A 22,303-nucleotide genomic window follows, 5' to 3' on the forward strand; every position below is an offset into this window, starting at 1 on the left:
ACCTTTGATAAAATGTTTAAGGGACGGAGACGCTAGAATAAGTCACGAGTGCATGCACGACTGATACTACGAGAGTGAATGACTAAGATCAACTCACCTACGTTTGCTCGAAAGATCCTAATATTTCCCTTCAATTTTTAGTGTCTCTCTTTTGAATTTGCGAGGTTACATTTGTGAAACATCTCAACAAAGCCTAATGATAAATGGCCGCTCGCTCCTTATTTGGCCCATTTTTGGGATCCTGGGCTATGAGTCGTGACACTGTCCTCTCCTAAAAACTCAAGTGGAGATTTTGGAGAAGGAAATCAAACTCTTTTGACCAAAAAATAATCTAGTGCAAAATGACTAATTGATTTAACGACACTCACTCTCCATTTTATTCGAAAATACTTAGAATTCAAATCTCATAAACGATACTTATTAATAAAGTGTAAGAATCTAGCGTACCATGAAATATATGTAATGTTTCATTTAAAAGAGTAAATTCCATGTCACAAATATGCGTATAAAAAGTGGCATCTTCATAGAAGAGCAAGTCAGAGCAAAATTGGGAGAAGTCTTGGGCTATGCCAACTGTAATGTATGTGGTCTCAAATTGTTTTGCATATTGAACATTGCGGGCCTTGTTGACCCAAGCGCTAGATTTAAGGCCAACAATAAATTGTACATGTATTTTAAATTTTGGAGTTTAGCTCATTATTTTCAACATTGATATTGTTCACAACTTAATCATCTTCTAGCTCAACAAGTGTGGAGTTTTTCGGAAACTAAATTCTCGATGTGAGATTTTAACATTCTCTAAGTTTTTCGGAAACCAAAAGGTATATGTAGTTTGCTATAAAAATCATATCAGTACTGTTATATTAAGTTTATCAATGTAACTTTTCTGATTTTCATTTTGTTTATTTTTTTGCGATTGGGTTTATGGTAGAGAGATTCTTTGTACATGACGTCATGTCTTTCCTAAAGACAGCATGCATGGGCAGTAGGGGTTGAGTAAACCTCACTTTTACTTAGTTTATCATCAACTATGCTCTCATTTATTGCCATGGTTTATTATTTGAGGTATATAATGGTCATTTAAAGCTTCAATTTAAGGTTTTAAGTAATTAGCCACTTAATATTACGTGCTGGTTGTATTTCTCTTTATATGTAAATGATAGATCTTATGTTCGATTCTCGTCAAAAGCGAATTCGAACCAAATTATTATGGCAAGTCCATTGTAAGTATTCCTTTATTTCTCAGTATAGATAATATCGAATGTATTATAAATAAAGTAATTAATGCCCAAACTTTGAGGCATCATATATACTAAAACTCTGTTTCCCTAACATTGTTCATTAATAGTGTTTTAACGTAATTGCCCTTCATTTGGTAACAATTCTCGACTTCTTTTGTGTATTGTATAGTAAAATCACGAATTTACCTCTTCTGTACGTGTGTCCGCCATCGTAGAAAGGAATGGGATGGGTGACACACTTCTCGTGCTACTCTCAGGTGGGAATTTTCCTTTGGTTTCCATCACCATCACCCAACCAATCCATCAGACTCATCATTACACCCCACTAATTGCTCTCTCACTCTCTCCCACGCCTCATTTACTCTCTCATTACACTTAAATTTGAGATTTTTCAAGAAAGGCAGTCTGTGCTGCCTCTTCCGTTCTGATTTAAGAAGACTTCTCAAGAAGCTATAATTTCATGGTAGGTTGGTTTAAAGCAGTTCTAAAATTTGGGATCGTTTGGGATATTTTTAGTTTTTTCTGATTATTGAAAAACCCATAGTTAAGAGTAAATTCATTATATTTTAATTTTTATTGAATTATGGTAACCATCTTCAGTTTTTCAGTTTGATTTAAAGTAATTTTTTAGTCAAAAAAGCTAGGGCTTTGGGGTTAGTTCTTCGGGTTGTACGTGCGGGTGGTTTTAATTTGTTTAAATTTGGGTTTTTGTGATTTGGGATTTATAAATGGATTGAAATTTACATTTTTCTGATTTCAGTTCCCACTCAGAAGTTTGTACTCCCTCATCATTAGAATTGTTTCCTTCTGCTCTTCTTCTCGAAACAAGGTCACATATCCACAGGCCATCAAGGTATGTCATTTAATTATATATTGTATATGTATTTATTGTATTGTGCATGTGTGTGAATATGTTTTTCTCTGTTAATCTGTATTGGTTTTCTATTCTGATTTAGTTAATCAAGTTTGTTTTTATTTCAACTATTTGGTTCATGCTAAAGTTATTGAACGGTAGAACACCGGAACCAGTGATCTTTCAAAAAGGTTGGTTCTTCTATATATTTGTATCCTTTTGGTCGTTTTGAATGGACTTCTTGTATTCTAAATGAAGCTAAATTGAATAGTTGTTTTTGTATATTGTATTTGCTTTGTTAAATTAGTTCTTTTTTGTTGAAAAATGTTATTTGGTTTTGCAGATCAAAGTTTTTCAGCTAGAAAAATATTTGGCAAATTAAATTGAGATATGAATACTTACATTTATTTAGCATTTTCCATTCGTCTTTACTTTTAGTGCATTGTGGTTGTAAATGTCATTTAGTGCATTGTGGTTGTAAATGTCATTTAGTGCATTGTGGTCTTAATTTAATTGCGTGGTTGGTTTCAGGATTTCTTGAGTCAAATAACAACCTGGGTGATCAAAAGGTAAAAAAGCAGTTGGTCTCTGCTTGCAAGATGACTTCTTTCCATGCCCATCCTCCTTCTAAGTCAACTGAGGATTCAAATCCAGCGAATCCAACTCGAGATATAGATAAAACAATTCCAACTCTTAAAATGGTATAATTTGTTAATCCCCCTTTCCTTGGAGTTAATTTTAGTGATGTGTTTTTAATAGAATTGCATATTTGAGTAGTGAGTTTTTACAATGGTGTTATTTTTTTAACAATTTATAATGCTATTTGTAAAATTTAGTCAGATTTTTTTTAACAACTATAATATAGTTTGATTTCAATTTGTAATTACTTCTTTTGATACATTTAAGCTTAGTTATGTTAGTAAATCTTTATATCTTATGTCCAAATACATGTACAATATAGTATTTGATACATATACATTAGTGTATATGTAAAGTTTTTATATTGTTGCTGACCATTTTCAATGTACGCATTTTGTATGTAGAGTGTGAAAAATGCATTCTTCACAAAGGCAAAATAGAGAACAGATTCTACTTCATATGAAAAGAAGAGGTTAGCTTGATTGTCAGTGCTTTTTTGATATGGTTAAATTCTAAGTTACTTGGCTTACATCTAATTTAATCGTTTGCTTGCCCAAGTTGAAGTCATTCGTTTTATTAATGCTGGTGACCAAAATCAACCTGAGTTAATGTTAAAACAATATCATAATTTTCATTAGTCTTTGATTGCATTAACCCTTTTCTTTCCGTCTTTACCAAAATTTCATGAAATTTTTGCACAAATTTTTTTTTATAGAAATTAAGTTGATTCACTATTTTACTGTCTCTTGGTAGAATTTTTTAATTCATTGTTCAAAATTAGTATTGCAAATTTTAAGTGGTGGAACAGACCCTTTTGAGATTAGCATCTAATATCTTCCTTAACACAAATTTTTATATTATATTATCAAAAGCTGTAATATAACTCCGCTTGTGTAAGTTTATCTTACATTGCCGGTCCCAAGCCCAAATAAAGGAGGAGGGGGAGGGCGTCCGGTGGTCGACATCCGGCACTCCTAGGTTACATCGAATCCTTATGAAAATGAATCCAGAACGAAATTGCGGTAAAGCTAGGGCTTCGCTCTTTTATAGGACGGCAATAAGGCCGGCGATGCTGTATGGCACGAAATGTTGGACGGTGAAGCATCAACACGTACATAAAATGGGTGTAGCAGAGATGAGAGAAAATCGGTTACGGTGGTTTGGACATGTGCAAAGAAGGCCTACTAACGCTCTGGTTAGAAGATGCGACTACAAGACAGAGGTCCAGAGCCGAAGGGGTAAAGGAAGACTTAGGAAAACTTTGGAAGAGACTCTAAGAAAAGACTTAGAGTACTTGGATCGAACAGAGGACATGACACAAAACCGAGCGCAATGGCATTATAGGATTCATATAGCCGACCCCACTTAGTGGGAAAAGGCTTTGTTGTTGTTGTTGTTGTATCAAAAGTTGTAATATCTCCATTTTCTCGTTGTTTTGTAATTTGAAAACAATGTGTTGATGAAACATAAAAAGGAGTCCTTCAACATGGAACATGAAGATGTAATTAAAGTTCACAGAATCTACTATATACTTAATTAACAATGACAATGACAAATCTCTTCACATTGCAAAGCTCATCCCCTCCATTAGCAATCCTAGACAGTTTGAGGTAACATATCGCACAATAATTATCGCACAAACCCAATTAAATTTCAATACAAAACTTGAATTTTGTCTTAATTTTAATAGTTGGAGTTAGTAATATATATCATTGATTTAACATTGTACAACTATTCTTCCATGCTGGTTCCGCAAATCCGTGAACTCCGCACCAGAAACCAATGACTCTGATATATGATGCCTATATGTTAGTTATTGTAAATATCTTTGTAAATAGATTTTCACATGAATATAAATAGTGTTGTATATCGTAGGTATTTAGAACTCTGCATGTTTTAGTTTTAAAACCCGCAACAACGCGCGGGTACCGTTGCTAGTAAAAGCTATAATTGAAGGGATTCACGAATCCAAGACTAAAAAAAACTGAGGTCTAAGACCAAAATAATTTGAGATTTTTCAATTTGTTGGAATATGAGGCGGTATGCCATATGTTATTATACAAGTGAAGAAAATTTCTTTTTACAAGTGTTCCTCTACTTGTATATGACATATAACGTATGTGTCTGTATTTCGAGCACATTAAAAAATATTAGCAAAATGACGATTGTATACCATGATACAATTAACCATAACAGTAATTGAGATTAAAGTTGAAGAAAAGTAAGTAGGAGTAATATTTTCTCGGTGCCTTCTATTTACTTCTTGCACATGGACAATTGTTATGGTTTAGCTTTTAGACTTTACATGAAAAGTAATTAATGGCTAGCTGACATTTTGTAACGACTCGTCCCTAATTATTACGATTTTTATAATTTTAAAAAGTGAATTTACGAAAATACCCTTCGAGACAAAGTGTTGACTTTTGTTGACTACCATGTCGTGTCACGTAAGATTCATTTTCTTGGCGTATCCTCGTAGTACTTATCGCTACGGATGCGTAGGCACAAACGGAGCGCAATTTGGAGTTATGACGAAGGAGGTATTAACGTTTAACGTCAGGGGCATTTTTGTAAATTAATTAGTTTCAGGAAAACACCAGATTTTTTGAGAAAAATATGGATGCCACGTGTGTGGCCTAGATTTAAAGACATAAAAGATGGGCGATGGAGATGAAGTATAAATGAGAGAAAGAAGGGGCGGGATGCCCAATCAGGAAGAGAGAGGAAAATGAAAAGACCAAGGGGAACGGGAGAAAGGAGGGGAAAGGAGAAGGGCGAGGTAACACCCGATCATGACCCTTTCCTCTTTACCCAATTCCAACCCGGACCCTTGAGAGCTTTTCCGTCGCTTCCTCCGGGGATTTTTTGACGAATTTCATCATGCCACCACTTAGGGAACTTCTCACTGGGCCTTCTTCTTTGATTACCCACACAAAACTGACGATATTTAACCCCGTTTCATAGTGTGCAGCGACGGCACCCTCTTGAGTCCCTAGGCGGCAATCCGCCATTTCTGAATGCAATCTCATCGATCTTCACCATCAACCGTGTAAGATCCCACATCGCCTAGGGGAGTGATCCTTATATATATATATATATATATATATATATATATATATATTCTCATCCCTACCTAGCACGAGGCCTTTTAGGAGCTCACTGGCTTCGGGTTCCATCGGAACTCCGAAGTTATTCTTATCCCTACCTAGCACGAGGCATTTTGGGAGCTCACTGGCTTCAGATTCCATAGGAACTCCAAAGTTAAGCGAGTAATGCACGAGAGCACTCCCATGATGGGTGACCCACTAGGAAGTTCTCGTGTGAGCTTCCAGAAACAAAACCGTGAAGGCGTAGTCGGGGCCCAAAGCGGACAATATTGTGCTACGACGGTGGAGTAGGCCCGGGATGTGGTAGACCCCGGGTCGAGATGTGACAAACCGACTTCCCTTGAGCTCAGGAACAATGCCCAATCATTTTTTGGAGCATCAGAGTCGATTTGAGGACGAATTAAACACACCCAAATCTAGGGTTCTGGCGGATTTTCGTGAAATTGGGGCTTTTCCTGGCCAAATTGTCCTTAGTCACAGGTATGAAACTTGTTATACTCGTTGAGATCATCATTCTTGTAAAATTTGAGAATTTTTGCAAATAGTTAAATTTTCCGGCTAGTCAGGGTGGCCGACCGCCACCTGCGGTAGCACATGCGGCGGTGCGTGGGCCGAGACGTCCCCTGACCTTCCTAGGCTAAATTTGAATACCCTGATTCCATTGATGAAGTCTGATTGATGAATTTCCATCATTTGAACGAAGTTCCATTAAGGTCTGTCGCTTGATTATTGTAGCAATCGAAGATTCGACCGTTGGATCGTCACCAAACTTTGATAAGTAATATTTGAGGATATTAGAAACACACGGATCGGGAATCCGACATACGGATCTTCCCAAATAGGATATTTAGTGTTGACCCTAAAAACTACCAAGTCTACGTGGCGCGCAGGCCGAGTAACTAATGAGCTAACTAGGTCCTTCGGTTGTATGCAGGCGTGCCAACTCGTCGGCCGAGGAGTAAAATATGTTGATGTTGCGTTGGGTGCGCTGCTAACTTTTGAATCTCGCAACTGCGGCCAAGAAAGGAACACGTCTCAACCTTCGAGTTCTAGAGCCTGAAGACAAGGCTACTAGTTCTGTGAAGTTCAATATCAAATTCGGCTTTCAATATGCCGAATGTAGTAATTTGTAACACCTCACTTTGCCGAGAAGGCTAATGAGATGACCTCTGCCAATAAGGATTCGAAAATCCTTTTCAACCGAGACTTGGATAGATAACCAGTCTGAAGCTGCTCTATGATCGGCTGATTTTACGGCAACAATGCTGTTTATCTAAACTGAAGATGTTTGCCGGTTGCCTTCACTATGCTGTTTATCCAAACTGAAGATGTGTTGGCGAAAAAGGAAAATAAAAATCTTAAGGTTGTTGAAAGGTTTCGCGTAGAGTGAGGGTTTGCGCAGGGCAGTTTGTATGTTGAATTGGAGGTCCTCTTCCGTTGCACAGCGCCTCTGTATTTATAGGGATGTATCTTTTGCTTGGCATGGCCAAATAATTTTGTAGAGTTCCACTGCAACTTTAATTTGTGGAATTGAAATTGATCCACATCAGAAACCAAGGCATATCCCTCAAACTGAGCCGTGGGATTTGTTCCAAGACTTTTCAAACCTAATAAAAGTCCATCTAGGCTTATCACTTCATAGTTCTAGCCCACCTAGGCTTCTCTTCATCAAAAACCCATCAGTAGCCATGCTTTATCAAAACACCATAGAAAAAAAGCCTAGGCTACTTAGGTTCCTTGTGTCATCATTATCCAAGACCATGACTTCCTTTATCCCATTATTCCACGTGGTTCTGCATGCAAATCCATTCAAATATGCAACTGACGTGTGTATCCCAATATCCCAAATGGTCAAATCAATGGGGATTTAGACAAATATTAGGTTTAAATAATTTAATATATTACTAAGAGATAATATCATGATTCAAATCACAACATTATTTCTCAATAATAATTGAAAATCATTTCAACCACTTTGTCATGCAACAGTTTAAAATTGTGCTCATCCAACGGCCTTGATTACTCGGGCCGACAGTATAATTTTGGATCCAAACAATAAGTTACATGTTCTATTGACAAGAATTCTAAGACATGTTTTGATAATTGTTTTAGGCGCCAATCGTTCGGCACGCCTTGATGTTTGTGCTAGGAAGTTGTAGCGCGGACTTCAGGTGAGTGAGCTTTTGTTTTCTATGTATACGTATATATGCTTTACGAATTCCATAAACTATTTTTAAATGAATTTACGAATTAAATGCCTTGTCAAGGATGCATTATTTCTTAGTATTTGCATTAGTATAGTTTTACATAATATGAAATGATGCTGCGGAGACCCAGGTAAGCTTCAGGTGAGTACATTATGATGATAGTGGTTACATTGTGTATGGTTATGCATAGATGCATTTAGAGCTCATTATCCTGCACCCTAGTGTTAGCGCTCCGCCCAAGACCAGGACCTAGCCTTCACTTGATCGTTCACCTCGTGCACCGTACGCTCACCTTGGATCCAAGGTAGGTGTCAACCTGTCGTACAGACCACATTAGGTGGTTCCGACTCATAGGTGACTTGCGATACTTCGCACAGCCTTCACATGATCGTACTACTTGAGCGTATTTATTTACACCCAGCCTGTCGTACAAACCACATTAGGTGGTTCCAACTTGTGTGCATGAATTGGTTATGAGCGATAGATTCAGCCATATAGGTCACGTTAGGTGACTCCGGCTAATATATCATTTTATATTGATTTACATCACCTGGCTTACATATTTATCATTGATATACTTGACATGGCACATACTTTGATTTTTCATTGCTTTCGAGCCTAATTTCTTTATACGTATGTATTATTATTTTCTGGAAAAATTTACGGGTTTTACGGTGAGGAGTTATTATTTTGGAAAGAAAATGGTTTTAAAAAGCCTTGTTTTTGCCTACTCACGTTTTCTGTTTTGCGCCCCTCTAGGTTTTAGATGTTGAAAGTTCGTATCGATGAGGATTCGTGACGAATCTCGGTATAGGCGGCTACCTTTGAGAGTATGATCCTTACCCACACTACTGTACTGTACTTTACTTATGCTCTGACCTCGCATGTGAAATGGGTTCACTCCCGCTCACAGCACTTTGATCTTTAGGTACTTTTAAGCTTAAATTTATTTACATCTTCCACATCACTATACTTTATGGTTTCGTTTGTCGGCCAACACAGCTCGATTTGGAGTCCTAGTGAACATTCTGGGTCAGGGTGTGTCACATTTGAAACAAAACCTTAAACAAATGAATTTTTTTAACATAAAAACAAATTGGTTTTTTTTTAAAGAACCAAATTATTCTTTCAAATTCCTAACTCATATCTACGTAATTTCTCACATTATTTTTACTTATTCACACTTTCTCATTCACTTCATTCCAGCATTCGTTATCAACCTACATGTGTCAACATTCGCCAAAAAAATTGAGCTAAACTCTTTCGACATATTTAGTTTAAAATTCGACTGAAAGTTTTCTTTCAGGACAAAAATACAATATCTTAAAAGCGGAAGAGCTATTGAAGTTGTGCGAAACCGTCACGACTTGGCTCCAAGTTCCTTGTACCTCAAGTTTTGTATTAAAACTCGGCAAATTGAAAGTATACATAGAACGGTTTTCCAATCACAGATTATGTTCCATGCCTTTTCCCAAGTCAACTTATTCCAAGATTTTTCACCTTACTTTTGAGGATTATATTATATACGTACAAATAATTAGCCAGAAGAACTAATTACATAATATTTTCCAACGTGCTAGCATTCTGATCTTTCTCCGATGGAATCTGTCAAACTTTTCCAATTAAATCCAGAGAGTTCGATATGTTCCTTGTAACTTAGCAATTTGGAATCTCTAGACAAGTAGGTATCCCACTTTGAGTATAAAAGTGTTATGTTCCTTTTTTATTGAACGAGACATTGAGAAATGTAGCTAGGTTTAGGTCTACCTATTAATTTGTTCGTTGGTTGTGGCATTGCCAACGCATTTTTATTTATTTTTACATAGTTGGGAGTTCTAAATTTAGATATTTTTTTACCACATTAGAATATTATATAAAGTGGTAAATAATACGTACAATTAATATTCAATGAGATAAATTCATTAATTGACATGACAAGTATACATCACTTAACAGATCACACATTAATGGTGAACAAAGAGAGACTGAATACCTCTATTAGTCTTCCAACCATTAAAATAGTGGAATGCCATGGCTTCATCACTAAATGATCTCATTCTTTAAAAAAAAAAAAAAAGACAAATTGTAAACCTGTGAGTAACCTTCGAACTTTTGAAAAAGAACCAACTCATCAAGGGTTGAAATCAGATATAGTTGCTTTCTTAGGGTTTTTATTTTCATCTTCCTATAGGTGAACAAAGCTTCAATTTGTTTTTTGGCCAGAACTTGTGTTGTGCTATTATTCTTCTCTTCATAATTGATGACGTTGTCTATGGTCTAAGTGATTTTCGACGGATAGTGATCTAGTTTGCTTGTTCGAGGTGAAGCTAAATGGTTATGGTGTTTCGTCCTTAGTTTTGGCATGCCTCACGGCAGCAAGTGGTGTGGTTTTGTCCTTATAATAATTTTAAAAACGTAGATTGAGTTGTCTGTGTTATATAGTTTTGTTTTGGTCGAGTATGAGTTTTCAAGTGTGCTCTCAGTATAAATTTATTGTGTTATGCCGATTTGCAATTGTATTAAAAGCCATTGTCATATTGGTAGCTGAGTAAGAAGGTTTTATATTGTTGAAATTGATCATACCAGCTCTTATGTTGAAATTGATCGCTAAAAATTATTTACTCATATTTGACATCGAATCCTATAATCTTTGATTTTCAATAATCTTATATTGTTTCTTCTTTTTTTATGGTCGATATATTGTTTCTTCTAAAGCGAAAAAATAAACACACACACGCATACTATGGAGGCTTGTAACGGTCTGATCGTATAGAGCTTGGAGTATTTTTTGGAGTATTCTTTATTCACATAAAGTTCTTTCATTGCGTGACTTATTACGTAATGAGAGAAATAAACAGAACAAAAGTACATGTTCTTTAACTAAAAGGGCAATATTTTTCTCACCATTCTTAAGTGATGGTGATGCTCACCACTTTATTTATTGTGAGATAAGTTTAAATTTCGAAATTTATGTAGTGAATAGATGCAAATATCAAAATTTAAACTCATCTAATTATAATAAGTATAGTGGGGAACATTATCACTATTTGAGGTTGGAGAGTAACAATGGTTCCAACTGAAAAAGAACTCAATTATACACATTTTGTTCACAAAGTCACTCTTATTAGGCTTTTAAGCCAAAATGATCTCTAAAATTGGTATAACATGTCACTTTAGTTCTTGATATTTAAAATCTATAAAGCTGGTTTCTGAGTTTGTCCACCATCAATCATTTTGATAATTCCATGAAAAATTTTCATTAAATAAAGATAAAATGATACAAATATCCTTAATTTTGTTTAATATTTTTTATCATTTATTAAATTAAGAATATTTTTATCATTTGGTCCTAATTTAACAAAGATTTTTCACAAAAAAACCAAAATTGACAGTAGACAAACTTAAGCATAACTTATGTTGATTCTAAATCTTTGAAATCAAAATAAATAGTTATATCAATCTTATTAACCATTTTAACTAAAATACCCTTCTTATTATTTTTCTACCTTAATTGAAAATTACGATATGCTAAAACTAAATTAAACCAGCCACTAGCCTTCTCCATTACATGTAGGTTATGTACATAGACCAAATTTTATCTATATTTATATTACAAACAAAAGAAAAACAAAGAGAGAGAAACAAAAATTGGAATATATAGCTGGTTGTAGTCAACAAGTCATTGACTTGAAACTTCATCCAGAAGCTTGTATCTTCTGACCTTGTTCCTGAAGACTTGCCTTGTGATCCCAATAGTACTAGTGTTGTTTATGTTTGATATGTCCTCTGACCGTGTCCTCCTGGTCCTTTCAGCCTCCTTTTCCCCTTTTGTGATGATCCTCTTTCTGGTAACAACTGGTGCAGATTTTGGAGATGGTGAAGGTGATGGAGATATTGCTGCCGAATGACGATGAAGGTGATGAAGATCAAGTGATCTCTGTTTCTTGATGGGCCCACTCGGTTGCAGCTGCATAGTACCCCGCAGACACCCACCAAATGAAGTATTACTATTTTTTGATGGATTATTTTTTTTCTTGGTGATCTTGGTAATTAGATGGTCTTGATCTTGGGTTTCCTTTTTGCATGAGGAGGAAGAATTTGAGGAGTTTTGGGACTTCTCCTTTGTGTCCTCCTTCTGGGTGAGGCACCAATTGCAAATTCTGCAGGACTCAGCATTTGGGTAAAGATTGCTGCAGTACCTGCACATATGAAATTTTGATTAGGTCATAACCCAGAAATTGAAGGATGAAATTGAATATGTGTATCTAATGAAAAACATAAAAAGAGTACATGGTTTTGTTGAATTGGGGACCTGTGCTGAGATCTGAATTGGCAAACCTTGCAAAGGAAGAGCTCATAGGAGAAGCCGAAATCCCCACACATGCAGCACTCACGGCTGCCTGCTGCTTCCCCTTGGACCACTGATGGTGTGGTGGTGGTGTTTCCTTTGCTGCTTGTTGTCATATTGTTGTTGTTGCAGAGGAGAGAGAGAGAGAGAGAGAAGGGGGATGAGGGATTTTGTTTTTTGGGTTGGCCGACGGCCACACAACAAAAAGCCACAAGACGTGTAGAGTGTTTTATTGTGATATATAATTAAATAAAATATACACATCATTTTCATTGTTGCTATGGCCGTGTGTAAAACGTATTAGAAAAGATGATTTCCACCCACCTCTCACGCTCCTTCTTGGTACGGCAATGAAGAAAAATAATAATGTTTACGTTGCGTTCCTATCAGATTAGGAATGTAATTATGTAAATCTTAGTATATCTAGAAGTAGATATGTAAACGAGTTAGATTTATCGGGTTTGGATCGGGTTCATTCCGACCCGTTAAGTTAACGGATCATCCAAACCCAACCCGTTAAGCTAACGGGTCATCCGAACCCGACCCGTTAAGCTAACGGGTCACTCGTTTCACCCGTTAACACCTATTAACAATTATTATTTTTTTTTTTTTGCATAGAGTTTATTTTTTGTTGTTAAGACTTTACTGAAATTACTAAAATATCATCAACTAACGGATCTAACGGTTTAACCCAAAGTGACCCATTATTTAACGGGTTGTTAACGGGTTCACCTGTTAGCAACCCGACCTGTTAAGCATCCACCCAAATACTAATATTAACGGGTCAGGTCGGGTCCAAAATGCCAGGTCTATCTAGAAGTATCTTGTGGTTAATAGATGTAATCATATAAGGGTAAGGATTCTATCATTCCTACTACTATAAATAAAGGCATAAGGGGGTGATACAACATACACCTCAAAATTAAATCTCTCTCTTTCTCTCTTGTTGCCGCCGGCCCCCTCTCTCTCTATTCCTTAGCTTGCTCAGTTAATTAGGTCTACAACACATTATCAACACGCTCATGCCAGAAGCTGAGGAATTGATGCATTGTAGGAGGAGGCTATCTTCTACAAATTCAAAGGTTTTCAATCGTTTTCTGCCAATTAAGTTCTTCTAAAATAAATTAAGATATTTGAAAAAACCTTGAAATATGAAAACATTCTCCATGATGCATGAACCCCCTATATTTATATTTTCCTTCCAATTATATATATCAATATATGTTCATATATTTTGTCAATATATATAATTGTTCATGCATTACGCATATATGTTATGTGGAATTGTGAGTCAAAGAATCGAAATTAATATAGAAGCACTTAAGGTTTTCAACCCTAGAATTCGAAAAAAAAAACAAAACAAAAAAAAGGAAAATTTTGGGTTTTTTTTTGCAGCACCGCCACAACACCACCGTGGCACCACCACAAGGACCACCGAGCTGGCCTGAAGCCTAGCCGCGAGATGGACCTCAAGACAACATCATTCAACATCTTGGACCTTTGCCGAAGCATTTGGGCTTCGCTGCATACTGTGGACACTAGGCCGTAGGCCTGGTTTGGTTTCACACCACGGGCCTGAAGCCCCGACTCGAGCCAGCGCAAGCTGGGCCTTCGTCTCGGCCCATGCCAGCAGATGTGATGTTAGGCTTAACCACGGCCCACATTCCAATCAACTAGCCCACGAGGCTAGGCTTTCCCTTGTGGCCCAAAATCGAAACCCAGCCTCAGCTGGGGTTTCCTCACCAAACCCATAAGTAGGCCTGGCAATTCCTGACACGACCCGATAACCCGACACGACAAGACACAAAATTAACAGGTGTTCAAGTCGACACGATAACAAATCGGGTCGTTATCGAGTAACCCGATAAACACATGTTAAGATAACGGGTTGGTTCGGGTATACACATGAGTAACACAATACAGGATAAAAAAAATATTAATTTTATAATTTTATAACCCTAAAAAATACTATAATAATTATATATATATATATATATATATATTAATTTAACAATTTTATACCCCTAAAAACTATAATAATTATATATATATATATATATATATTAAATTAAATATTAAAAATTGGTGACCATTGGATCGGCTTAAATATACATACCATTCAATTTCTTAATGTTATATGTACAAAATAAATAAATTTAAATCTACTTAATAAATAAATAAATATATACACACACACACCATTGAACTTGATGGGATACGAATTCTACGAAACTAATTTCAACAATCCAACTGTCAAACTTGTTTGTATATAATTCGAGATCGCATCAGCAAAAAATCGCAAAAAAGCATTCAGAGATCAAGTAACGGACAAAACTTTTCGATGGTTATCAATGAAAAATCATGATTTAATGGTTATTTTAACTCTGATTTTGATGATTTTTTACAGCTACACTCCTTGACCCTATATGAATATAATGAATGAACTTGATCTTCAATTTAAAATATTTACACTAGTGGATACCACAAAATCTTATGTTATACTTAATGAAAGTATAAATAAACTTTTAAGTATTAGTGAATCTATTGTTTTGATGGGATACACATTCTACGAAACTAGTTTCAACGATCCAACCGTCAAACATGTTTGTATATACTTCAAGATCGCATACGCCATAAATTGCAAAAAACAAAGATTCAGAGATCAAGTAACGGAACAAAACTTTTCGACAGTTATAAACGAAAAATCACGATTTAACGGTTATTTTAAATCCAATTTTGATGATTTTTTACAGCAACACTCATTGACCTTATATGAATACAATGAATGAATTCGATTTTCAATTTAAAATATTTACACTAGTGGATACCATAAAATATTATGTTATACTTAATGAAAGTATAAATAAACTCTAAGTGTTAGTGAATCTATCATTTTGATAGGATACGCATTCTACGAAACTAATTTCAAAACAGTCAAACTTGTTTGTATATGCTTCAAGATCGCATACGCCAAAAATCACAAAAAACAAACATTCAGAGATCAAGTAACGAGACAAAACTTTTCGACGGTTATCAACGAAAAATCATGATTTAACGGTTATTTTAACTCCGATTTTGATGATTTTTTACAGCTACACTCCTTGACCCTATATGAATACAATGAATGAATTTGATCTTCAATTTAAAATATTTACACTAGTGGATCTTAGCTTATACTTAATGAAAGTGTGAATAAACTCTTAAGTGTTAGTGAATCTATTGTTTTGATGGGATACGCATTCTACGAAACTAATTTCAACGATCCAACTGTCAAAATTGTTTGTATATACTTCAAGATCACATACGCCAAAAATTGCAAAATACAAACATTCAGAGATCAAATAAAGGAACAAAAATTTTTGACAGTTATCAACGAAAAATCACGATTTAACGGTTATTTTAACTACGATTTGGATGATTTTTTACAGCTACACTCCTTGACCCTATACAAATACAATGAATGAACTCGATCTTCAATTTAAAATATTTACACTAATGGATACCACAAAATCTTATGTTATACTTAATGAAAGTATGAATAAACTTTCAAGTGTTAGTGAATTTATTGTTTTGATGGGATACGCATTCTACGAAACTAGTTTCAATGATCCAATCGTCAAACATGTTTGTATATACTTCGAGATCGCATACGCCAAAAATTGCAAAAAGGAAACATTCAAAGATCAAGTAACGGGACAAAACTTTTCAACGGTTATCAACGAAAAATCACGATTTAACGGTTATTTTAACTCTAATTTTGATGATGTTTTACAGCTACACTTCTTGACCCTATATGAATACAATGAATGAACTCGATCTTCAATTTAAAATATTTACATTAGTGGATACCACAAAATCTTATGTTATACTTAATGAAAGTATGAATAAACTCTTAAGTGTTAGTGAATCTATTGTTTTGATGGGATACGCATTCTACGAAACTAGTTTCAACGATCTAACCGTCAAATATGTTTGTACATACTTCGAGATCGCATATGCCAAAAATTGCAAAAAAAAAACATTCAGAGATCAAGTAAAGAGACAAAACTTTTTTACGGTTATCAATAAAAAATTACGATTTAACGGTTATTTTAACTCCGATTTTGATTATTTTTTACAGGTACACTCCTTGACCCCATATGAATACAATGAATGAATTCGATCTTCAATTTAAAATATTTACACTAGTGAATCTTATGTTATACTTAATGAAAGTATAAATAAACTCAAGTTTTAGTGAATCTATCGTTTTGATGGGATACGCATTCTATGAAACTAATTTCAACAATCCAACCTTCAAACTTATTTGTATATGCTTCAAAATCGCATACGCCAAAAATCACAAAAAACAAACATTCAGAGATCAAGTAACGGGACAAAACTTTTCGACAGTTATCAATGAAAAATCACAATTAATATTTTGTAATAAACTAGTAGTGTATGAATGTTTGTTTATTAGGCTCTTATTTTCGAGTGTAGATATAGTACTTAAACAAAAAAATGTGTTTTAATGTTTTGAAATAATATTTATGTGGCAATGTGTGGTATATACAAATTTAAGAAAAAAAAATATTTTTCTTAACGGGTCATAACAGTTCAGGTCACTTTACCACCTGTTAAGGACCCGTTAAGATAACGGGTGTGACATGACATGACTCGTTAAGATACCAGGTGTTACACGAAAACGATATGAACACGACAAACACTACCCGTTTGCCAGGCCTACCCATAAGCCAGCCTCTGGGCTAGGCTTGTTCCCATGCTGGTCTCGGTCTAAATGCCAACAACCTTGTTGCTAGGCTCCTTTTTTCCTCGGTCCATGGCCTACAGCCAACCCGAGCCCAAAACGCCTATAGAGCCTTGCCCTACTCACGGCACCCATGCCCACCGTGTTTGGGCTCCAGATTTTTGAATCCAATGCTATTTTTTGGCATTCCAAATCATTTTAATCCAAATGTTATAATTATTTTTACTTCTACGATCAACCCCAAATGGTCTCAATCTATTGAATTAATTAAAGTGACCAGCAGTTCACTAATCTAACAATTAATCCAAAATTATTGGCCTGAATCTCACTTTTTGGCATTAACGATTCAATAAATTATTTCGTCTCTTTGAACCATTGACTCTCTTTCGTAGTCCCAAAGCACTCACACTTGTGTTCTTGAAGCAATCTATAAATCCACTACACTTTATTTTATATTGTATTTTGTGTTCTTACAGGTACCCTTGTATATGAACTAAACGTTCATAACTAAATCGAACATGTAGTTTCGAATTTAGTGCATTTGAAACCCGAACTTTTCATTCAAAACTTACCACATGAAACCTGTAGCTTTCATGCATAAATTAAACCAATACATGTTTATAGAACCTGAACGTTCTACAATGTATGTATATGGCTTTCCATATAACTAACCACGTTTTGTTGTACCCTCTATTTAGGGACATGTCGAACTTGAACAAGCTCGATTTCACCTTTCTGGAAGTCTCCAGAAGAAACTACCTGAAGTGGGTTCAAGACGTGAAGCTCCTCATTCCAAAGAGTCTTAGAGCTACCATCGAGGAACCAATTAACAATGCATCCGTCGACGAAGCTCAGAAAGCTACTGCTATGATCTTCATTCAAAGACACATCCATGATGCACTGCAAACAGAGTACCTCGCAGAGGAGGATCCCTGTATCCTCTGGCTCACTCTGGCGAATCGCTTTGATCACCAGAAAGACATCTTCTTGCCTGAAGTAAGACACGACTGGCAACATTTACGCTTCCAAGAGTTTAAGTCTGTGAATGAATACAACTCTAAAGTTTGTAGAATCCGATCACTACTTAAGTTCTGTAACGCGAACTTAAAAGAATAGGATCTCCTGGAGAAGACTTATTCGACCTTCAATGCCTCCAATATTGTCATGCAACAATAATATAAGGCACAGAAGTTCACCAAATTTTTGGATTTGATATATGTTCTACTTCTTGCTGAAAAGTAGAACTAGCTTTTGATGAAGAATCATCAAGCTCAACCTACTGGCTCGAAACGCCACGCTTGAAGTGCACGCGACAACTTCGAATAGCCACAACCGACGAAGATCCTATCGTGGCCATGGGAAATGGTTACAAGCCCTACCACGGACCTAAGTTCCATCGAATAGAGGCCCATCCAAGAGAGGAAACTTGACCCAAAAGTGCCAACCCCTTGCCCCGAAGGCCCCAAACTTCAAGAATACGGGAAAAGCTATCGTTCAATCTGATTCACTGAACTGGACATGTACTACCGCTGTGAATCAAGGAATCATTGCTCACGTGTATGCCGAGCTACCCCCGAGGCCATTGCCAAGTATCATTTTTGTCGTAAGTCCAACTTTGCGCATGTAGAAATCCCTGAAGCAGCTACTACATCTTTGGAGGCTTCAGATTTTCAAGAGGCATCCGCTCCTATGGAAGAATAAATTTAGACATGTTTTTTAGGGCGTTTAACCCCTAGTAGCCGAACCCCCCCTCTAATTTCTAGGTTTATGGTTTAATTTTGAACAATTTTTTCTAAGTCTTTGGAATTATTTGTTTGGTTTGGTTTGTTTTGAACTTTGGATATTATTTTATGGATATTATTTCTCGAATTGATTAATTGAATGAATAAAATTATATTTACGATTCAATTAATTTATTTCTAGGTATAACTAGTAGGGAAGTTAGTTATATGGCTAATAGTACAACCACACACACCATATTACGTGAAAAACATTATTTTACTAACTTCGTACCCAAGAATGCACCTCTGACAACCTCTCAAGCTCATCCAACATGATAAAAGGATACGGTAAGGCCCTATAAATTTGTCCAATGGTATTGAATTAACCATTAAAGAGGCACTCTATTCTCCCCATTCCGGAAGAACGTTGCTGAGTTTTAGAGACATTCGAGATAATCAACATTATGTTAAAACCACTGAAGAGAATGGTTCTGAATTTCTTTGTATCATTTCTTACGAATATGGCCGGAAGCATATTCATGATAAGCTAGAACGTCTCCCGATTGGGTTGTACATAACAACCATTCAAGTTGTAGAGACACACCATGTGGTCGGCCCTAGTGCTGGGTTTCAGGACACTTTATTGCTTTGGCATGATCTAATGGGACACCCCGGACAAGTTATGATGCGCCATATCTTCAAAGCATTTCATGGACATCACTTGAAATCTTATCCTGGCCATCCGCTTTGCAAAGCATGTTCCTTGGGGAAGTTGAACATTCAACCCTCAATTACAAAGATTATTCACGACCTCCCTAAGTTTTTTCAGAGGATTCAAGGGGATTTTGTATACCTATCCAACCTCATGCGGACCAATTAGATACTTTATGGGGTTGGTCGATGCATCAACACGATGGTCACATGTCTGCTTATTGTCCACATGCAATGCTGCATTTGCGAAACTCCTAACATAAATTATTAAGCTTAAGGCTCACCACCCTGATTATCCAATCAAGTCGATTCGACTGGATAATGCTGGAAAGTTTACGTCACAAACCTTTGACGATTATTGCATGTCTGTTGAGATTGAAGTTGAACATCATGTCCCCCATGTTCACACCCAAAATGACCTGGTAGAAGCTTTCATAAAGCGCCTTCAAAAGATAGCTCGGACTTTGGTTATGAAAACCAATTTGTCGATATCTGCCTAGGGTCACGCAATATTGCACGCAGCTATGTTGGTCTGCATGAGGCACATCGTTACCCAACCTCATTCACCGTTACAGTTGGTTACTGGATACGAGCCTGACCTCTCACATTTACGTGTGTTTGGGTGTGCAGTCTACATGCCAATAACGCCGCCACTACATACCCAAATGGGTCCTCAGAGAAAAATGAGAATCTATGTCGGTTATGATTCGCCATCGATTATACGCTACTTAGAACCATTGACAGAAGATCTCTTTACCACACATTTTGTGGATTGTCACTTCGATGAGAGTCTTCACATCGTTAGCAAGAAATAAGATCACTAACGTTACTGTGAAAAGCCACGAATTGTCGTGGATTACTCTCACTATGTCTCATTTAGATCCCTGCACGCCTTAGTCTGAAACTGAAGTGTGACGCATTCTAGATCTTCAAAGCATTGCTCAAAGCATGTCAGATGCTTTTACTGATCTAGCGAATGTGACAAGATCACATATACCCGTTGAAAACGCACCTGCAAGGATGGACATACCGATCGTACGTCATAACACCGTCGTGGAAGGCCGAACCATCCCCGAGGGTGGGGCGGCCGCACCTCCCACACGGCAAGGTATAATAGAGGCTAGCCAATCACCTGCTCTTACCCTGAAGCGTGGCAAGCCTCCTGGTTCAAATGATTCATAACCCCGAAAAAGGAAAACAGCACAAACTAGTGAACCCAGTCTGAATCCGACCATTGCTTACTCATCCGTTCCAACGCATGAGGTTATTCTAGATTACGGTAATGCTTCAGATGAAACATGTTGGCCTCTCGAGAATCGTGAGATTTCAGTCCATTACACCGTATTGGATGAGCTTTGGAATCGAAATGAGGTGATAGTTGATGATGCATTCTCGTATACCATTGCTTCCGATATCATATTTAGCGATGACATTGAACCACACTCTGATGATGAATGTCGACATAGAATGGATTTGTCAAACTTGAAACAAGCAATCCAGATCGAACTCGATTCACTCGCGAAACGAAAGGTGTTTGGGCAAGTAGCTCCTACTCCACCACATATGATGCTCATAGGCTACAAGTAGGTTTTCGTGAAGAAGCATAATGAGAAGAATGAAATATTGTGATACAAAGCACGCCTCGTAGCGTAAGGCTTCTCTCAATTCCCTGGGATTGATTACGAGGAAATGTATTCCCTCGTAATGGACATCATAACGTTCCACTACCTTATCAGTTTAGTGGTTTTTGAAAAAACTGAATATGCAGCTTATGGACGTGGTAACCACATATCTTTATGAGGATTTAGATACAGAAATGTACATGAAAGTTCCAGAAAGACTTCCATTGACTGGTTCAAATAGTTTTAGACCACGGAACACTTTCTCAATTAGATTGAGAAGGTCACTCTATGGATTGAAACAATCGGGGCAGATGTGGTATAACCTTATGAGTGAATATTTGACAAGTCAGGGTTATGTGAACAACGAACTATGCCCATGCATGTTCATTAAGAAATCACATTTCGGATTTGTGATTGTTGCAGTTTATGTTAACGATATGAACCTCATTGGAACTCCCGCAGAGTTTGGGGAAATTGCCACGCACTTGAAATCGAAATTTGAGATGAAAGATCTTAGGAAAACTCGATATTGTCTCGGCCTGGAGATCGAGCATTATTCGGATGGAATCCTAGTACATTAATTGAAATACACGCAGAAGGTGTTGCGACGTTTTAATAAGGATAAAGCAAAGCCTTCAAATACTCATATGGTCGTTCGGACTCTAGATGCTAAACGAGATCTCTTCCGTCCAAAGGAGGATGAGGAAGAGATTTTAAAGCCTGAAGTTCCATACCTAAGTGCAATTGGTGCTTTATTGTACTTGGCTCAATGCACTAGACCCGACATCTCCTTCGTTGTTATTCTTTTGGCTAGATACATCAATGCCCTTACACGCAGACATTGGAATAGTGTTAAAGACATTTTCCACTACCTCAAAGGTACGATGGATTTAGGCTTGTTCTACACCAACGAATCCTCAAGAGGAGCCGCCACCATCCTCGGTCCTCGAGTTAATTCTTGCCTCGTTTTTTACGCAGATACTGGTTATCTGTCTAACCTTCATAGGGCACTTCTCAAACGGGTTATGTCTTTACCATTTGAGACACCGCTATATCTTGGAGGACTACCAAGAAAACGCTAATTGCGACTTCTTTGAACCACCCTGA

General features: G+C 36.6%; 1 protein-coding gene and 1 long non-coding RNA gene across 3 annotated transcripts; one reads left to right on the forward strand and one right to left on the reverse strand.

Annotated features, from left to right (window-relative positions):
• The first annotated feature begins 1,568 nt into the window (after positions 1-1,568).
• Positions 1,569-4,276, forward strand: LOC114826598 (uncharacterized). 2 transcript variants are annotated; one of them, XM_029107190.2, is made up of 5 exons: positions 1,569-1,704; positions 2,002-2,094; positions 2,243-2,285; positions 2,626-2,795; positions 3,138-4,276. In XM_029107190.2, exons 1-5 carry the CDS (start codon positions 1,702-1,704, stop codon positions 3,171-3,173), a joined length of 345 nt encoding a protein of 114 aa, XP_028963023.1. In that variant the 5' UTR covers positions 1,569-1,701; the 3' UTR covers positions 3,174-4,276. The 2 variants fall into 2 exon arrangements, 1 of the variants encoding a protein (XP_028963023.1); XR_003775552.2 differs by lacking the exon at positions 2,243-2,285.
• Positions 4,277-11,582: 7,306 nt separating this feature from the next.
• LOC103410902 (uncharacterized) lies at positions 11,583-12,668 on the reverse strand. The gene is made up of 2 exons (XR_011583490.1): positions 12,360-12,668; positions 11,583-12,246 (listed from the first exon to the last, which is right to left on the reverse strand). It is a non-coding gene; the product is annotated as an uncharacterized lncRNA (long non-coding RNA).
• Positions 12,669-22,303: the final 9,635 nt, after the last annotated feature.

This window comes from Malus domestica, chromosome 08 (genome assembly GCF_042453785.1).
Source record: "Malus domestica chromosome 08, GDT2T_hap1".
Classification (NCBI taxonomy): Eukaryota; Viridiplantae; Streptophyta; class Magnoliopsida; order Rosales; family Rosaceae; genus Malus; species Malus domestica.